This window comes from Phasianus colchicus, chromosome 18 (genome assembly GCF_987193195.1).
Source record: "Phasianus colchicus chromosome 18, bPhaCol1.hap1.1, whole genome shotgun sequence".
Classification (NCBI taxonomy): Eukaryota; Metazoa; Chordata; class Aves; order Galliformes; family Phasianidae; genus Phasianus; species Phasianus colchicus.
In genome coordinates, this window is record NC_143453.1 from 5,514,936 (window position 1) to 5,533,907 (window position 18,972).

Below are 18,972 nucleotides of genomic sequence, written 5' to 3' on the forward strand. Positions count from 1 at the left end.
CCAAACCCTTCACAAGCCTCATTGCCCTTCTCTGGACCTGCTCCAGCACCTCCACATCCTTTCTGTGCTGAAGTGCCCAAAACAACACAGTACTCGAGGTGAGGCCTCACCAGTGCCGAGTACAGGGCAGGATGACTTCCCTTGTCCTGCTCACCACACCATTCTGATCCAAGCCAGGATGCCATTGGCCTTCTTGGCCACCAGGGCACACTGCTGGCTCATGTTCAGCCAACTGTCCATCATCACATCAAGGTCCCTTTCCATCAGGCAGCTTTCCAGTCACTCCTCCCCAAGCCTGTAGGGTTGCCTGGGGTTGTTGTGACCAAAATGCAGGACCTGACACTCGGCCCTATTGAAACTCATGCCATTAACCTTGGCCCATCGATCCAGTCTGTCCAGGTCCCTCTTCAGTGCCCTTCTCCCCTCTGGCAGATCAACGCTCCCTCCCAGCTTGGTGTTGTCTGCAAACTTACTGAGGGTGCACTCAATCCCCTCATCAAGATCATCAGTGAAGATGTTAAACAGAAGCAGCCCCAGTACTGAGTCTTGGGGGACACCACTCGTGACCGGCCACCAGCTAGATTCAACTCCATTGACCACGACTCTTTGGGCCCAGCCATCCAGTCAGTGCTTCACCCAGCACAGCGTACACCCATCCAGACCATGGGCAGCCAGCTCCTCCACGAGAATGTTATGGGGGACAGTGTCAAAGGCCTCATGAAGTCCAGGTAGACCACATCGACAGCCTGACCCTCATCCACTAAGCAGGTTACCTTGTCATAGAATGAAATCAGGTTTGTCAGACAGGGTCTACCATTCATAAACCCATGCTGACTGGGCCTGATCCCCTGGTTGACCTTTAACTGATCCATGATGGTTCCTGAGATTATTCGTTCCATAACCTTCCCGGGCACCGAGGTGAGACTGATAGGCCTGCAGCTACCAGGATTATCTTTCTGGCCCTTTTTGAAGATGGGTGTCACATTTGCCAGTTTCATGAATGAATTCATGAATGAATGGAACCTTATCTGCAGGGAGATCTGGGATGCACCAGGTGATAAAAACCATCAGAGAAGTGAGCGGCAGTGGGAAATCAAAGCATAAAGTAAAGCCAAAGATCTCATCGATCTAATGGCAAGCAGAAGAGCAAGGTCCTCCTCAGGCATGCTGCAGCCCTCGTTAATTGGTGCTCAGCCCTTACCAAGGGCAACGGAGCTCTGCCTGGGAGCTGCTGCCGCCAGGAAAGGACCTTCCCAGCTGCTGCAAGGTCCTGGAAGCTGCGACATCCCTGCTGCAAAGGGTCCTACTTGCTGTGAAAAAAGCTACATTTAAATGGGCAAAAAATGACAGCATTATTGCAGAATTAGCTCACCGAGAGGTAAGCAAGGGCTGGACTCAGTGAGCTGCTCCATTCGAGGCAAGATACCCCTTACAGTTAAGATGAAGAAGGATAGGGAAAAAAGAGAGGAAGAAGCAGCCTCTGTGCCAAAAGAGAAGTGGTAAAGGCTCAGAACTATGAGCAGTACATTAGACTGGGGCTCCTGCAAAGCAGACCCATGTTTGGAACAATGACAGCCAGGAGCCGCCATGACATCACGGATTGTACCAGTTTATTTCAAATAAATTCACCACAGAATAAAAAGTAAAATAAAAAAACAAACACAGAACAGATTCCCGCAGTGTTATGAGATGTGTGAGGTAAGGTATCTGTTCACCTCCACCACAAAACACAGCTTCAGAACCTAAACCAAGCCCAAAGGTCCTTTGTTATTGCGCTAGGATACTATGGAGGATGAACGTCCCATCCGGCTTCAAAAGGAATTAGAAGCTTTCCAGTTTGCATTGCTAACAAAGTGTTTTCAGGAACAGATTGCAGTAGCACAGACTTTGCACCCTGCCCTACAGAGTGCAGCCAGCTGGAGAGAAGCATCACCCCAGGAGCAGTTTGTGCCCAGTGCCCTGCTGCCACCGAGCATATCGACTACAGCGTGTATATGTACAGAGATACAGCCACTCAGACACACACACACACACACTTTCATACCTATAAAACTAAAGAAAAATCAGTACATACAATGTATAAAACGTATGAATGTGCTCAAAAACGCACAAAACCCGCTTTATTTTCATACTTCAGAAATGCTCGATCGTTTGCACGCATGGTTCTCACTACTGCTATCCATCCGCTTCATCAGACCAGGACTGGAACTCAGAGGAGATGGTTACAGGTCCCACAGGCTGCAGCACTCCTCCCATTCCGTGCCAGCAGCCCGGGGAACGGGCACAGAGCAGGAGGAAGGCTTCCTGCCATGCATCCTCTGCAACTGTGATTCGCTCTCCCATGGATTCAGGGTTGCAAGTTGAGACACCAGACAGGATCTCAATCGTGAAACTCACAGTTTTCTGTGCAAAAGGAGTTGAATTGTCAAGACCAATCCTCAAGTACAGTATAAGCCTATAGGCAAGACACAGAATAGAAAGTAGCAGCATATTCAATAGGGAAAAGTCAGCTGCAATGGGAAACCACAACAGTGGGTTAGGATTTGTCATACAAGTACGATTTCTCATCATTACTAGAAAAATAATTCACATATACACCCCTGTGCAGTGTTTACTTCCTGTCCCTCTAGGCTTGTACCCTTCATAAGGTAATAGGAGAACACTCACAAGGGGCATTCTTTACAAATTCCTTACAATTTATCTCATCTGCTGACTGCTACAGCAAGTCAAGGAGAGGCCGAGGCAAGAGGAGAATGGATGGGAGGGGTAAATTATTTGTACACTAATATCCTACTTCAATTTAAAATCACCTGTCAAGATGATTTTGCACTCACTGTCAAAACCAACAGTGCTCAACTACAGGTTTAGCGAGGGAGTGAATTAATCTTGTTTTGCAATGTTGCTGAAAGAGTTAACCTGAGGGGAAAACTGAAGATCAGATATCAGAGTGAGGCAAACTGCTTTATCGATTTCAGTACATTAATCACATCACAAACCCCTTGTGGGACCTGGATAAACGGTTTGGGGTGTGGGAGGGAAGAAAGACAAGAGTAGGGTTGGCATTTATAGGATTAGAATAAGAAACAAGTGTCCAATTAGAATTAAACATTATGTAGAGTGCATGTCAATCAGTGTTTTTAAATGGTATTTGTAGCAACTGTAAAGAAACAAAATGGAAGGGATGGAACACACTTACATGCTAATTACAGCATGCAATAAGAAAAGAACAATGGTCTTTTATCCAGGCCAGTGTTGTGCCACTGTTCACTGTCAAGGAGTTAAAGATTTAAGTGTTTTTCTTTGTAGCTTATGGGACTACAATGAACAGGGGATTCACATAGTGAAGGTAGAGCACGTCAATCAGAGTTACCTGCTCCCTGTCTCTTCCCTAAGTACCACCTGATACACAAGGATTCTGCCAAAGGGAAGCCAGCATTATACAGACCAAATTGCCTTTATGGGACAGAAATTTACCAGACAACATGAGATTTTGCAGCTAACAACAACAAATAATTGTCATTGCAAATCCTGGTTTTCTTAGTACTCTTCCATAAAAAGATGAAGTCACGTATGGTGTAGATCATTTATCCTCCAGTCCCTGTGGTGTTCTGAGAAACAGGAAGGCTGATCAGAACACACAGACGTCTGCAACTCTCACTCGGTGGCATGAGCTTTAGTTCTTCCATGTTCCTGCTCTGTAAAACAGAAACCTAGTCCCTTCCTCTGCAGTTCAGCCTTCTCTGTCTTTTCTGAATGTAGCACTGAAGCAAGAGAGAAAGCAACTGAATGAGCAATGACAGCTCCCACCCTCCTCTTCCATGGTCTGTTTCCTCGGTCCAGTGGTATCCAGCCAAATCCAAGCAGCTTTTTCTGATGTAGATTTAATTTCCTCTCAGTTTAAGAAATAAAACAAAACAAAAAAACCCTACCCATACTTTTCCTCTCCTTAGAAGTCAAAGGAATTCTCTGCATTCTTTTCCACAGCCAATGGAAAAAAAAAAAAAGTAGTTATACAATCCATATTTACAGGACAAACCGATTAGTGAACAAATAACAACAGCCAAAAACGAGAGGCACAATCCTAACCTAGAACATAAAAGCAGTGTTCAAAAACAAAGTGGAGATTCCTTCTGAAGTTCCAACCACGGATTAGTGTTTGTCTGTGCAAACAGTTGCTAAAACTATTTCTGACAGGCAGTCAGCTGACTCCTTTATACAATGGTATTGAGAGAACAGTGGCTGTGCCGGCTGCCTGTAAGAGTTTCTGCCGGTGTGTTTTCATTTAGCGGTGTGTCTGGAGGGACAAGAAAGGTGCTGCTGTCAGCAGAGTCTTCCAGCTCCACTGGAGAAGGACCAACTGAGGGAGGAAGGGACCCCTCTGTAAGCTGTGGGGATACATCACAGTTTCCTAGTGATGGAGGACCGCTTTGCACAGTCTGAGAAAGAACTCCATCTGGAAAGGAAGAAGAAAAACAGAATCAGAAGGTGAAGTGTATCATTCCACATCACCAAATAAATTTACTCTCTGTATTTCTGGAAGCTCTGAGTTCTTCCTGGCTTTGTATTAACACCAGATTAAAATGCCAGATCTGTATTAACAGATATGACACTGCAAAGGAGGAGAATTATGTAGTAAAAATAAAGCAGTGATATATAAATAAGACTGATTAGTGCGAGTATCTTACTGATCTTCTGAGATATGCTGCTATAAAATCCCGAAGTGGAATGACTACAGTATGCTAATATCACAGCTGCAAAACTGAAAAGCAGCGGGTGAATCATTAAAAAGTGGTATTTTTGCTCTCTTTTTTTTTGGCTGTGGGTGGGGGGGAGTGGGGAGTAGGGAAGAGGCTGGATGTATTTTGTTCAAAATTTCCTGTACTTGACATTTGTTCTGTTCTTTATACCCATCTGTACAGACCTATCTCCAGAAGACCAGAAAAGGTATCAGCACGATGGAAACGACATCAGCCATCAAGTTAAGAATTTAAAACTGTTAAAGTCTAAGAGCTATGCTGCTTGAAGCATGGATTCCACTTTTAACTTAGGTGAACCGTGTTTCGCAGGGAAAAGAAACAAACAAGCCAAACGATACTTTTAACTCTTGCCTCTTCTGTCATGGAAACAGGAGATAGTATTGTAAGATACTTTCCCACCACCATCACTAAAGTATATTATTATAGATTGGGGAAGAAAAAAAAAATCACCTACCCTCTAACCAAAAATTAATGATAAAAGAAAAGAGAAGTTACTGCCCACATACCTGGAGTGGAACAAAGGATGCTGTCTGGATTGACAGAAGCCTCATACGGAGGAGGTGGGTCATCTGGATGCTGAATGTCTGGATACTTGTAAGCAGTATAGGGTGGTGGTGGATCATGGAAGTGAAATGCCCCACCTTCCCCATCATCTGAAAGATGTAGTGGAGTAAGGCCAGTTCCAAAACCATCCGGACCATAATCAAAGCCAGGCATTCTGCGGCCCAAGTTGAAGTGGTGCACTATTTCAAGAGAAGAAAAAGAAAGAAATGAGTTGAGAACCGTGTTCTCTTTTTCAGGTTAAGACATATAAACACCTTTTTCCACTTTTCACAGCCAAGAAACTCACATCTCCTGAAGACCTAGAAAGCCTAAATAACCCATGTGGGTCAGCTCACTGCAGTTACACAGTAAGGCCCAAGGCCACCTGCTCCTAGCCTCTTTGTCCTGCACCATAGGTGCACCTGAATGTAAACTCTTCCAATTAAAGAGATCACACATACACAGATGATCGATCCTTCAGATCTGGACCGCATATAAACTGAACAGTAATCTTCCATTATTGGCTTAAAAGTTACTCCAATGTGAGAAACCTGCAGGTTTGAATAAACCACACACACACAGGCAAAGACAAGCAAGACCAGGACATTTCTCATTTACACGTATCAACTTAATAATAACCACCAGATGCAAGATAAGCATTGCTTTTTCTTTAAATGAGGAGTGGTAAAAAAAACTGTACAAACCACAACCCATTCAGGCAGCCAGTGGGTCACACAGCTCCATTCACCTGGGTAGTGTTGACCAGTATTTATAACCAAACTTCTACTGATTTCCTCCACGCTGATTTCTATCTCCTCTTCTCTTTTCATCCTGAAGCAGCTTTACACGATGCACACATACAGGCTGAGGCCCACTACCAACACAGGGTACTCACAATTTGCTCCAATCAAAGACTCTATGCGCTCTCTCCGCCTCTGGCGCAACCGGTGGACCATGAAGAGCAACAAAGAGAGGATGAGGAAGGATGAGATGCAGCTAACTATCAGGCGCATTCCACCAGCCATCGAATCAAACAGACTGTTCCCATCTGTTACATAAAATATAAAAAAGAAGCCCGTTACCTTATGTTCAGGACTCATTTTTCTTGATGTTCTTTTGTCAGTAATGGAGAGCAATGCAGAGCAGAGATTCATTAGGCTGATTTAACACTTCTCCACGTTTCAAAAATGGAAAAAAAATGATGAATCATTAGGTGATTTATCTACTTATTGCAAGAACACCTAAATACGGTACTCAACAAAATGCTGAAGGCTTCAAGTATCTGAAAAAGGGAAAACCAAGAGGTCAACAGTGCTTTGTGCATCAGCTTGTCTCCCTGGCATGGCTGATGGTCTTGTACTAAAGAAAACAGCAGTCCTGGAAGTTAGGGGAAAGGCCTGAGAACTGGCACATCTACACTGCATTTCTACATAACTTCAGAGCACTTAAACTTTTTCTTTCATAAAACAAGATTTCTAAACATTTTCATTATCACCAAGATGTAGTCATTCAAATTGCACATGCTGTAGGTAGCACGCTTATCAAAATTAAATGATAGGAACTAAAAATACCTCCAGAAGATGAATCAACGCGACAGCAATCTTTCAAAAACTCAAGAGATTAAGATGAACAGGAATTAGATACTTTCCTAAAATCACAGAAAACAAGTGACAGGACACAAAACTGATCCACAAGCTTATACCCTAGCTGAACAGTTCCACACTGGGAAAGCTGCTGCTAGCAAATTATCCTGCTCTGTCACTGCCAGGCATGGGAGAGATTTCACAATTCAACTAATCACACTTAAGTAGCCCTCTAGTACACAAGCACAAAGACAATAGACAAAAAATGACTGCACTGGGCTCTTGGCAGAGTTTCCTGTTAAAGAGCTCAGAATGAGAAGCACACCAAGGCTGGATGTGGCTCAGCAGCTGCACATCCCAGCCATTGGGATTATACAGAAACACGACCTGCAGTAGAGATGAGCTCTGTCCCCAGCCACTGCAGGGCCAGGTCCCAGTCCCCCTTCTTTCCTGCATCCAGCACAGCTGTAGGAGACTTCTCTTTCTACTGACAGCAGCAAAGCTCTATCAAAGATTGTTTACAGAAGAGCACTAAAACCCTCACAAAACCTGTAACTACTGATTTGCTACAAATGCTAGCAAAAGAAAAATCCACCATATTTACACACTGTTAGAAGTACAAGGCTTAACAGGTTAGTATTTATCACCTGACACATTCTTGGCCCCTAGTATCTCACTTAATAGAACACTATGCATGACACATCAACACAACATCTTCTCAAACCTGGCTGTGCCACACACAAACCTCTACACAGTTGAATTTTTTAGCAGCTCCCACTGTCAGGGCTTCAGATGATGCCATCACACACCAGCAGTAACCAATCAACACACCATCCTGAACAGCACAGACCTGAGGTAGTTTCTCATTCATTATATGGCAATGCTGACTTTGTAACCATCGTAAGTTAGTTCCAACAGCTGCCTTACATAAATTCACTTTGGTAAAACATACATGCAGTGAAGCATGATGCAATTTTTTGCTACAAAGCCTGCCAGGCCAGCTGAGACTGCACATCCTGCACCTTCTGGAGAGTCCAGGCCTCTTCCACACTGCTCACAGCCTCAGACAGCTCCCACCCCTCAACCTGTTTGGCTTGATAAGCTATTGTCAAATGAAGTCCTAGATTAAACTTAAAAAAAAGACAAGACCCAGTTTGCATAGAACAAGACAAGTCATCACTGAGATTTTCAACCTACATATACAGAAATAGATTATTCCATGAAGGCTGTCTCACACTCAGGACAATAGCAGCATCCAGTAACCATACCAGTTTAGTCCTAGAGAAACTTCTGCACCAGCAGCTCCTGCAAATACTTTGCTTCTTTTAATACTATTTCATAAGTGAAAGTTCCAGGTTTGTACAAACAAGAGCCTCACATCCAAGAAGAGGCAATGGACTTCAATTTCAGCATTAGCACACAAAAGGTTTTCCCATGCGATTTATCTCCAACTAAATGAGAAGCATCTTTCAAGATAGTACAGCTGGGATTACTCAGCTTCCTCCTACCACTGAAATATTCCCCTACTACCAACTACTTGAGTAACATTCTTTATCCACTTGTAATCGTCGCTCACCCACTCACACAACAAGAGCTGATTACCTGCCAACTCAACAGCAAGATTTATTTCCCCCCAGTCTCCCCTTGGGTGATTAATTCGCTTACTGTTGATCAGTGAAACAGCTTTCTTTCCTCTGTAACGAAGCTTAGAGAAGATATATGTAAGAACTGGACAAAGACAAATGCATGCTGACTAAAGAAAGTAATTCATTAATTTCTGTCAGCTGGAATAGTCATTTATAAACATCCAAAAAGAAAACTGAAATGCTTCATTTCAAAATTTCAGTCTTTATCATCATTTGAAGTAAATTTATTACGAAGGAAGTTAGACAACTGCTTGATGATGCTTCACTCAAAAACTGAGTTACTAAAAAAAATAAACCAACAAAAAAACCCAACACTTCAGAGCATAATGAAACAGTCTTATTTAGCATCAGCATAGGGAGAAGAGCTTAAGGATCAGAAAGGATGTGGCAAAATACACTCTTCCAATCAGTATTCATGAAATAATTAAGACCCACAGCACAAGCAGGGATTAAAGAACACGGCATTAGGTTATCCCAGGTCATCTTATCCTGTCTGTTGGGTGATGCTTTGCTGACACTGATCCTGAAGACAGGAAAAAAAAAGTGAAGGCAATCTTAATTCTGCTGATAAGAGTGGGAGGAAGACTTCTGCTTTTTCCCCACTCTTTCCTCAACCAACTTGCAACACTAGTTAGGAACATCTGTTAAACTCAGCCTTCAGAATGGATGTAAATGACAGCAAGGAGGGGCCAGTAGTCTTTAATCATCAACTTGTGCATATTAGACACAGAAAAGAACAAATGTAAGTTTGGAAGCCAATAAGCACCCCTTTTTTGTAATGACTGAAACAGCAGCTAGTGATGGAAAGACTTGACCTGTGTTTCCCCATAATGGAAGGATCTGAACAATAGTTTCTTAAAGGACTCGGATAAAAAGAGGGTCTTCTAGAATACCAGGAAATGATAGTGGCTGAGGTTGGAAGGGACCTCTAGAGATCATCTAGCCCAAGCCCCTGCTCAAGCAGCCTGAGCTGGAGCAGGCTGCTCAGGACCGTGTCCATTAGGGCTTTGAATAACTTCCCCCACATGACGACTCCACAACTAATCTGTTTCAGGGTCTGGCTACCTTCACAGCAAGTGCTAAATAAGACAAATTTCTTTCTGTGAGTTTCTTTTCACAAAAGTAACACCCCAAAACCTACACCCCCAAAGTGCAACTGACAAAGCAGTATTCCTAAGACTTTACTGTTCCAGAATGAGAAGCTACAGTGAGATGCCAAATCTAATAAGTAAGATTGCATGTCTGATGATTAATGTAATTTATAAATTGTGCTGTTTATGTGAATCCTGCATTCAAACTTCCACACATATAAATGCTCTTTTCTGGAAAAAGACACTTAATTAGTGCCCAAGAGAAAAGTCTTTTCCTTTCATGACAGCTAAATATCATGAACAACCAAGAAGCTCCACTAGAAATCCACACTACTGTCAGCCTCCACAGAGAAGACAAGCTCTTCCTGAAGTAGCATCAAGGATGACTAATTATTTTCTAGCAATGGTGTGAAGTTTTTTGTATCCTATGATTTGGGATTTTTCCACAGATGGGGATGGTACTCAGCAGTGTGGAGGCATTGGAAGGATGTATAATTTCAAAGCTATATCCAAAGGCAACCAAGATGAGCAGGAATTTTGCTTGATAAAACCACAGCAAAGCCTTACCTGGGTCTAAACATGTAAATTTGCAGCACTCTTTAGGATCTTTGCGATACTGCTGACATCCCTGCGGCCGCTCACACAAAGCAGCCACACACATTTCTGGTTCACCATTGTGACACGTGCAGCTCAAACAGGGATCATCCCCTTTTGGAGTAAAATAGTAGCCTTCGTCAACAATGTTGTCCTTGATATCAACACACGTCTGGCCTAGAACAGAAATGCACATCAATACCCACAGCAACACACGTCTGGCCTAGAAAAGAAATGCACATCAATAGCCAAGTGTCTGTGAGCCTGCCAGAGGTCCAGTTTGATCTATTACAAAACATGACTCGTAAACATAAGCAGATCATCAGTTAAAAGCCAAACTTTGGCATTAAAGCAACTTTTAAAAGAGTGGGGAAGATAAATGGATTGTCTGGAGATGTGCGGGGATGATTTACTGCTCAAAATTGACAAAGTGAATGTTAAGTATTTAATGGAATTGACACGCCTTCAGGTGTCCTCTTCAGGACACAGAGAAAAGCAAGCAATCTAAGAAGGACAAGCTTCAATGTCACATCTCCTGCAACTCCCTCCCAGCCTTCTGCTACCTAAAACAGCTGAATCTTCTCTGGACCAAATCTGCAGGACACTCTCAACAGGTCACGTCTAAAAAGGAAGCCAGGCAAAATTAACTCCCTTGTCTGCATCTTCATCCCTGCAGAGCAAGGAAGTTCAGATGGCTTTAGCCCACTGTCCATTCCTCCACAGACTTTAAAGGGAGGTACCAAAGCCAGAGAGAAGCAACACAGACTGCTCTGGAATCCTATAGCCTGAAGCAACTGGAAGTTGCTATATTCAAAAATAAACCATAAATATGTGTTTATTCATTTTTAGGTGATGCTGATAATTTAAGAGTGATATTTACTAATAATAAAAAAAAGCATATCCTAGCTGCTTAACAGTAACTTTTTAATTAAAAACTATACTGTGGCTGACAACCACCCATTATGATGCCCCTATCTCAAATAAAACCTTACTTTTTTTTTTTTCCCCCTCCATTTTAATTTATTGGGCAAAAGGCAGAAAAGATAATTAAGAGATTTCTCCATATTTGTTATGTGCATATTTAAGGACACAAGACAGTCAACACTAAACTAGAACCAACTTACTCCTTTTGCAGAGGAATGATGATTTCTCATAGCAGTTTTCAGCATACCAGCTGTGTAAACCATGGTGCCGAAGGGTAGGAAAATGGAAACATTGAAGCTGGGCACAAAGAACGTTTTCATTTTCAGACATAGCCGTACCAAAGATAGGGTCAGGGGGTAAAAATACTTCCGAAGAGCCTAGAACAAGATGCATTGGTATAAGCAGCCTGGGGGTAAGCAAAGCTTCAGAAAGGCTCTGTAATGTCACTCCTTTCATGCACACTGATGCTCTACGGGGCTACTGTCCTCAGTTTTAGCTTCCATTAGCAGCACTCCTCTGGGGGAAGGCAAAGAGTGGGGAGGGAAGGGGTGACTCACACAGAAGAGGCTGCAGTTTTCAAGGAGCCATGCAATTTTGCCATTCTGCAGTGATGTTCTGTTATCTCTACAAATGCTTCTCTCCCAAGTCCCATGGGTTTGCCTGCCAGTTTGGATCTTCTAAGGGGAAACTGAGCAGGGACCAGTACACCTTAAGGTCTGCACAATTGCTCATGGTGCAAGAACCCACACCAACCCTGAACACGTACCCCATGCTGCTCATTCAGAGTGCAGTGCTGAACAGAGCTAAACAAAGAAAACAGCTGTGATGCTGCTGCTACTGCACAGAGGTATGTGCTGCTGGGTGCTTCCAACCCATGCAACTGTTAAAAGACTGCACTGAAATGTGTTCAAAAGAGTGGGGACTTAGCATGAAGTTATTTCTCCCACGACAGGGTGTGAGAAATGTTGTAAGGGCATTGTATAACTTTAAAAATTTGGCTTCTGACCAGAGTCTTACTAACTAGTTACTTACTGCTAAATCAACTGGTACTCAAGTTGTGGAGATTCATATCAGACCAAGAGACAATTGTGAAAATTAGTCTATGTGATAGGTTCTTCAGAAGCCTCCTTTCCAAATCTGTGTGCTTAAACACTGACTTCAGCTCCTGCAGTACCTCAGTTAGGCAGTCATGTCATGTGATGGTCTTTTTCAATATTTAGTCAGATGACTTTTAATGCAATTAGGCTTCCCCATCATTTTTTGAGGGTTTAAGTTCCATATTTCCCAAGAGTGGATAAAAAATTTTCAAGTTACAGAACCCTAAATCACTTTTGAAACAAATACTAGGAATTTGCTGCCTTACTACAAGTCCAAGTCAAGGCAACTCAAGTAAAACCTTTCAGAAGCTACTGAACACTAATATGTGCTCTATTTCATATAGGTATTATTTTAGTAAACAAATGACTTGTAAGCAAAAGACTAAATGGCACTGAGAGGGTTTAAATTTATATAATGCATCAAGTTAAATACAACTTATAATACAAACAGGTATTATGATTTTCTGTAATTTGTGTCTCCCTGGTCATAAACATTTGGTCAGCAGATGGCAGTGCAGTCAACGTTCTGAAGAGCAAAGGAAGGTCCTTTTAAGGAGAATCGTTTTTTTTCTAGGAGTTCATAGGCAAAGCCTAACTGTATAAGCAGTTTTGTCCAGATTAGGAATCACTAAGCCTTTAGAGAAAAAGCTGGAACCTCCCCCTGCCATCTCTCTGATGTTGAGAGGCACCTTTATGTGCTTTAATTGAAGGAACTAACAAAAATGTTCCTGCCTGCACAAGAAGGAGCAGTTTCCTCTGAATATTCAATCAAATCCTTTTAGGTAAATGACAAGAGAAATCAATACTTTTGTGCACGGCAGCAGAGTGAAACAGCATCATCACTGGAAAGCTATGCAGGGTTCAACTACTCCTTGTGCACCAAAAGTAGTATTTTTCAACATCTAACTGTTCTCCAGAATTCTGCTCATAATTATGTATCTGTACATAAAGGAAAGTTATTCTTGCAGATTTCCCATTAGTGGAAGTCGTATATGAGATCAAAACTACTCTGATCAGCCTTCAAATGCTATACTGGAGTTCACAGTATAGCTGATGCTTCAAATACTATTTTTTCATTTTCCATTTTCCTTGACCTGTATCAGCACAGCAGTTGGGCATTCAATTCTGCACACAAGAGTTCGTGTAACGACTTTGAGATAAACTAATCACTTAACTGAATTAATTAAAAATAAAAGCTATAAAAACATATATTTGCATCTGCAGCAGAGGGGACTGCTTCTTTTGCAACTCAAAAAGGTCAGCCAGTATTAAACACTTCCATTTTGATACTGTAAAGCAAAGCAATTCCCTTACAGCATTTCAACACCACCAATACAAGATGATGTTGTTCCTGCAGAAAATATCCATGCTTTAAGATAGCTTCCATGAACCATTCAACTCAGTAATAATTGTAGAAGCCTACCTTTGTAAGCTACTTCCCAGTGGCCTTCTAGAGAGTGATTTCGGTTGGTGATAACATATTGATATCCAACCCAGAACCTACAAAAAAAAATTAAATTCTGTTCTAAAGATACAAGCCAAAAAACATACCGAGAAATTCAAAAACACTGCACGGAACCTAATGATACCTTCTTAATTAAAAATTAACTTTGAAAATATTCTGATGATTTTTTCCTTAAAATTTCAGCCTGTAAGTTTGCAAAGTAAAGAGATAACACTGAATAAAGGCACTTGATAGTTTTCCATGTTCACAAATAGCTCATGATGCCTTCAATTTCCATGCATATGCAACACATTACTGTTATGACAGCACTGCTGTATTTTGAACCCAAAAACACTCACAGGCAAAAATATATAAATAAATGGTTTGCTGTGAAGTAACAGAATGAAATATCCCAAGGCACCAAACGCAGTCCTTACAACTCATGATGGCATTTTATGTTATTCTCATCTCAAACCTGTAGTCTTTGTCAGAAATACTGGTACTTAATGGAAGCAAAAATTGCATTGAAAATTTTTAAGAAATATTATTCCTGTACAATGCAGTGCAGCAGTAAATCACTGTAAAATTCATCTTCCCTGTGGTAGTTCAAGATCACTAATATGGTGCTGACACAGTCTGAAAAAAGAAAGGCTACGGTGAGTTGTAGCCTGTTAATCTACTAATGTTATTTAAAACACAAAACCCAGAGATGGCCACTGCCATTTCTCAGCATGCTCTTGCAGGGTTGTTAACCTGAAATCAACGCTACCATTAGATTTGCCAGACAAACCTAACTACCAGCAATTATACCCCACAGAAACTGTTCTCATGTGAGATCTCTGCTCCTTCCTTCACACTCACCTACGTTGGTCCTTCCTGACAAATGTCTTTTCTTCCAAGTCCCACTCCTGTGCCAGGATAAACCTCAGCTCCTGGTCTGCAGTGAAGGTGGCGAGGGATCCGTTCACCCGCTGACATGTCTGCACGGCGTCCCAGTAGTTCTCCCCATTTAAATAGACTCTGTAACAGCTGGCTGTGCCCTCGTAGTGATGCCACCCTGTTGGGCACTTTCCTAGGAAACATGAAGAATAGAAGGGAAAGCATTCCCCCCAAATTAGGATCTTCACGGTAATACATCCTAATCAGTTTATGACAATACAACGTGTAATCATTTGCATTTGTATACCCAACATACTTCGTCCATACCTTACCTCACCAGTAGGAGATGCAAGCACTACAGATCATGGGGGACATCCTTTACTAATGCTTTTCACATAGGAATGTCTCTTAAATGGACTGAAAAACTCCTAGTGATGTTTCACTGCGCTGCTACAGCCTTTAAGTTCTTTAATTAAGACTGATGATCTACTAAGGAAGCTTTTCCCTGAACAGCTTTAAAAATCCAATCAGTTTGATCAATCCAAATCAAAACAAGCAGCAAGAAGCAGGAAGCATAAAACAGAGGTAGCTAACTTAATGACTGCATCTTTCTATTAGATGGTTTAAAAATAAGCCCAGCTTGCTTTGAAGTTTTCAGCCTTCTTTCAAGGAACAGCCTCAGTAGAATTCACCTACTCCACCTCAGTCTACCACTGAAGATGATGGGTGTTCTGGGGCAATGGTTGTTTGCCTTGGAAAACCATCACTGCAAAGTGAATCTTTAGGGATCAAGAAGGTAGAGGTATGAACTGTTGTCTCTGCTTTCTCTCAGTTCTCTGAGAAGGGAATATGCAACAAAAGCTTTAAGGCATTTGTGGATGAGACAGACCCATGGGCTTTTGATGGCTGGCATTCTTGGAGGTGATGGTTAACTAATAAAATCACAGAGGCAAGCTGATGAAATTTAAAGCAGACATGAAATACGATATTAGCACTTGCATTTGCAATATTAATATTGCATGACACCTAAGTAAGGTACTTTAAATTCACAAACTGTTTCATGTTTATTGCAAGCTTAAGGACTCCCTTCAGAAACAGTGATCTTTATCATCAAATAATGACACACATTTAGATTTGAATTCCTTTAAGTGTCCTTCCTCAGTCACCATTTCTATTTAAGAAGCAATAGGATTGTTTAAGATCTACTGGTCATGCCACTAGGATGGAACTGAATGCAATATTAATCAAACTGCAGAACATTTTAGATACTGCTGTATCAGTTTCTAAATTGTTTTACTGTTCTCCACAAATGTGACTAACAAGTTAGCTACTGGAATCCACAACAGATCAAAACACCTATAAGCTTCTCTCCTTCCCCATCCTAAAATAAATAAATAAATAAATAAATATAAAAAATCAACAAACAGATGAGATTTTACTTTTGTTAATCACTTGACTTCTCCAGAATCCTGCCATGCCTTCTTCTCTGCATGTTCCCTTCCTAGCCTGCCCCATCCATTCTCCCAAAGTTAGTCAATGCTACCTCACTCCCAAATCACTGGATGATCCATGAAGCACAAAGAAAAAGAAGCAAGAGAGACTTCAGATGTTTGGAGCCTGAAGAAATTCAGAGACATCAGTTACTATGAGCTATCATTTGTGAGGAGGACAGTTGCAGAATATTTCTAGTATTTAGATAAGGCTGGTACCAAGATGCAGACAGCAGCACTAGCAGTGATGCAGGAAAGAGGGCAGGATGTTATTGGAGTGGTATTTCAGAAGATTCCCAACTGACACATGGAAGTTAGATGGAGAAATCTACACAAGCACCACACTCTTCCTATAGACCTTCTCTTCAGAAATGCAAGTGAAGAATTTCCTCCAATTCCTCTCTTCCTCAAGAATACTATTCCTCTTAAAAAGGGTATGAAACTCACATCTGAGATGCACTTAGTTTATTTAAAAATACTCAAAATGACTAGTTTATTTAAAAATACTCAAAATGACTTCAACCAAAAGTAATTGATTGTTGCACAAAAACAAGACTGCAGAGGAAGCTGAGTACTCTGCATCCATCAGTCTGCTATAAAAACCATGCATTATAACAGCACACACAAGCGAAATTGTACAAAACCCTTCAAAAATACTGAACATAATAAAATTGGTCAAAAATCTATGCAAGAGAAAACCTATTAATTTTCTTTTGAGACAAATTAGTCTGAGTTGTTAAACTAATTAGCAGAAAGGTGGGCCAGATTTCCCAGGCTGCAACTTACTGCTAAATCGGACAGGCTGTGCCACATTGACGGTGTGAAAGCGGGTCGTCTCTCCTCCTCTCCCTCGATTATGCCTGGAGTCCACATTGTCCTTCCCATGGTAAGTGCGCTGGTCCCCTGTCAATCCTAAGGACAAGAAGGAACAGTCAGTACCAGGGAAAGATGGAACACAGAGCAGAGCTGATTTTACTAAGCTTTCTCTAGGTTTTAATTCAAGACAAACATATGATAAATAATAGGTAGGTAAGCAAAGATGATAGATCTCTGTAGTGACAGCCTGGCCATTTCACAAGGGATGTAACTGAAATACTTACAGCTGAAAAGAACCAACAGTACATAACATGAGTCCTGCAAAGATAAATTTTTTGGCAGATTTTCAACAACTGCAGTTTTGCACAGATGTTCACACTTGTCCTTTTGGTTGCTGCAGCAAATGCACCATCCCCAGTGCATTTTGTGTGCTCTCGTTTGCAGAACTCCCCTCTCTCCAGCTGTGCAAAGACACAGACAGCTTTTTCAATGTATTTTCCAAAAAAATTAAAATCAGGAAAGGACATCTCTCCTCAGCCAGAAGAACAAGGTGTTTCATTCCTTCTCAAGCTTCTAAAACAGATGTTTGCTCATTATTTCTGAAACAGAAAGTGCATAGGCCCTGGCCTGGCTGTCAGAGCTTGTGAATGGGTGCATGAGACAAGTGGACTCAGGAGCTCAGCAAAACACAATGCAAGCTGTAATTCCACAAAGGAGACCAGGGCATTCCAGAAGCAAATGAAGCACGTGGGTCAGGTGCTGTCACTGCCTCAGCCAGCAAAACTAGCAAGTCCATAGGTAGTATAGCTGGAAGGGTGGGGGAGAAGTTTTTGAGAAAGACTGAGATGAACACCAAGTTTAATGTGGAAATAAGAAATTAAGCTAAAAGCAGAAAAATGAAGAATCTGAGAATGTAGGCATTGAAATATCTACTTGTATATCATCTCATACTAGTAGCTAATAGAATAGCACAAAGATCCGTGCAGACAAATTTCTTATAAAAAGAATCAGCTTACTTCCTTCTAAAGCTGATTAGCTCTATGTACCCAGCCACGGTCCCAAATAAAAAGCAGCAACATAGACTTCTTTAACGGGCTTATCTGTTTGAAATATATTAAAAACACAAATCAAACTTTCTCCTTTCAAACTTGAAATAGCAAGAGATCCACAGCAATTTGCTGATAATTTAAACACAGTTGGAGGCTGCTTGTTGCGTTACCCAGAGGACAGACCTGAAGAAGATCAACCATCAGACAATGTACTCCTTGGGACAAACTGCTGATGAGAGCCTAGGAAGAGCAGAGTAGCTTTGCAATCATCTGGCACCAGCACACTGAGTTTTCCCCACGTTAATGGGATAAGCAAGGGATATTTGATTATCACGTTACCCAAGGAATTACATGTCCATGGAGATCACCCGTTAAGAAATGGCTGTGTGTAATGAACTCACACGGCCTTACAGGAATAAAGTTGTAATCCCAATATTCAATATTAGAACATACTATTTATCACAGGAAAGGAGTTAGTGCCAAGAAATTCAGTTAGCATACACTTCAAAGGGCACAAAATGGTAAAGTAATTCAACAACGTGGACCGCTGATTATTTTTATTGAAGGCCAATCTATTTTTAGTTTTAGGATTGGACTGCTGTTAATCCCAGTGTAAATACTGCTGCTGAAACATTATGATCTTCAAAGTGATACTAAGACATTAAAAAAGCAAATCTTTAATTACCATTATTTTTGAAGTCTTAATATAATTAACGTAGTTTGCTGTATCGAAGATGAACCAAGCTCAGCATGGGAAGCCCTATTTTCCCATGGCATTAAATGGTAACATGTAAAGCAAAAGAACCAAACACAAGAAGCATTAGTCCCCTTTCTGAAATGCAAGCAGATGCAACACCATATGGCTGACCCTTCACAGCTAAACAAAACGCCCACAAGTACTTAACAATTTAACTCCGCCAAGAATAAAAGAGGAGTTCATAGGTTTTAATATGCAAGATTAAGAAAGTGTTACTTGGGTCAACATCTTAAACTGACACAATTTATGGCAGATGCCTTGAAAACTCCACAGCTCACACAAAGTGAGCTCATTCAAAGATA

At 41.4% G+C, this 18,972-nt stretch overlaps 1 protein-coding gene across 2 annotated transcripts in view; it reads right to left on the reverse strand.

Annotated features, from left to right (window-relative positions):
- Positions 1-1,588: 1,588 nt before the first annotated feature.
- The window catches only part of DGCR2 (DiGeorge syndrome critical region gene 2), a 37,284-nt gene continuing 19,900 nt past the window's right edge, over positions 1,589-18,972 (reverse strand). Inside the window, exons 3-10 of one of the 2 annotated variants that reach the window (XM_090152503.1) lie at positions 16,833-16,960; positions 14,541-14,758; positions 13,659-13,735; positions 11,339-11,515; positions 10,188-10,391; positions 6,196-6,348; positions 5,264-5,500; positions 1,589-4,453 (exon numbers count right to left, since the gene is read on the reverse strand). In XM_090152503.1, the coding sequence (XP_090008629.1) occupies positions 4,212-4,453; positions 5,264-5,500; positions 6,196-6,348; positions 10,188-10,391; positions 11,339-11,515; positions 13,659-13,735; positions 14,541-14,758; positions 16,833-16,960 (1,436 nt within the window). In that variant the 3' untranslated portion in view covers positions 1,589-4,211. The remainder of the gene's footprint in view (positions 4,454-5,263; positions 5,501-6,195; positions 6,349-10,187; positions 10,392-11,338; positions 11,516-13,658; positions 13,736-14,540; positions 14,759-16,832; positions 16,961-18,972) is intronic. The other variant, XM_031592375.2, reaches the window with a different exon arrangement.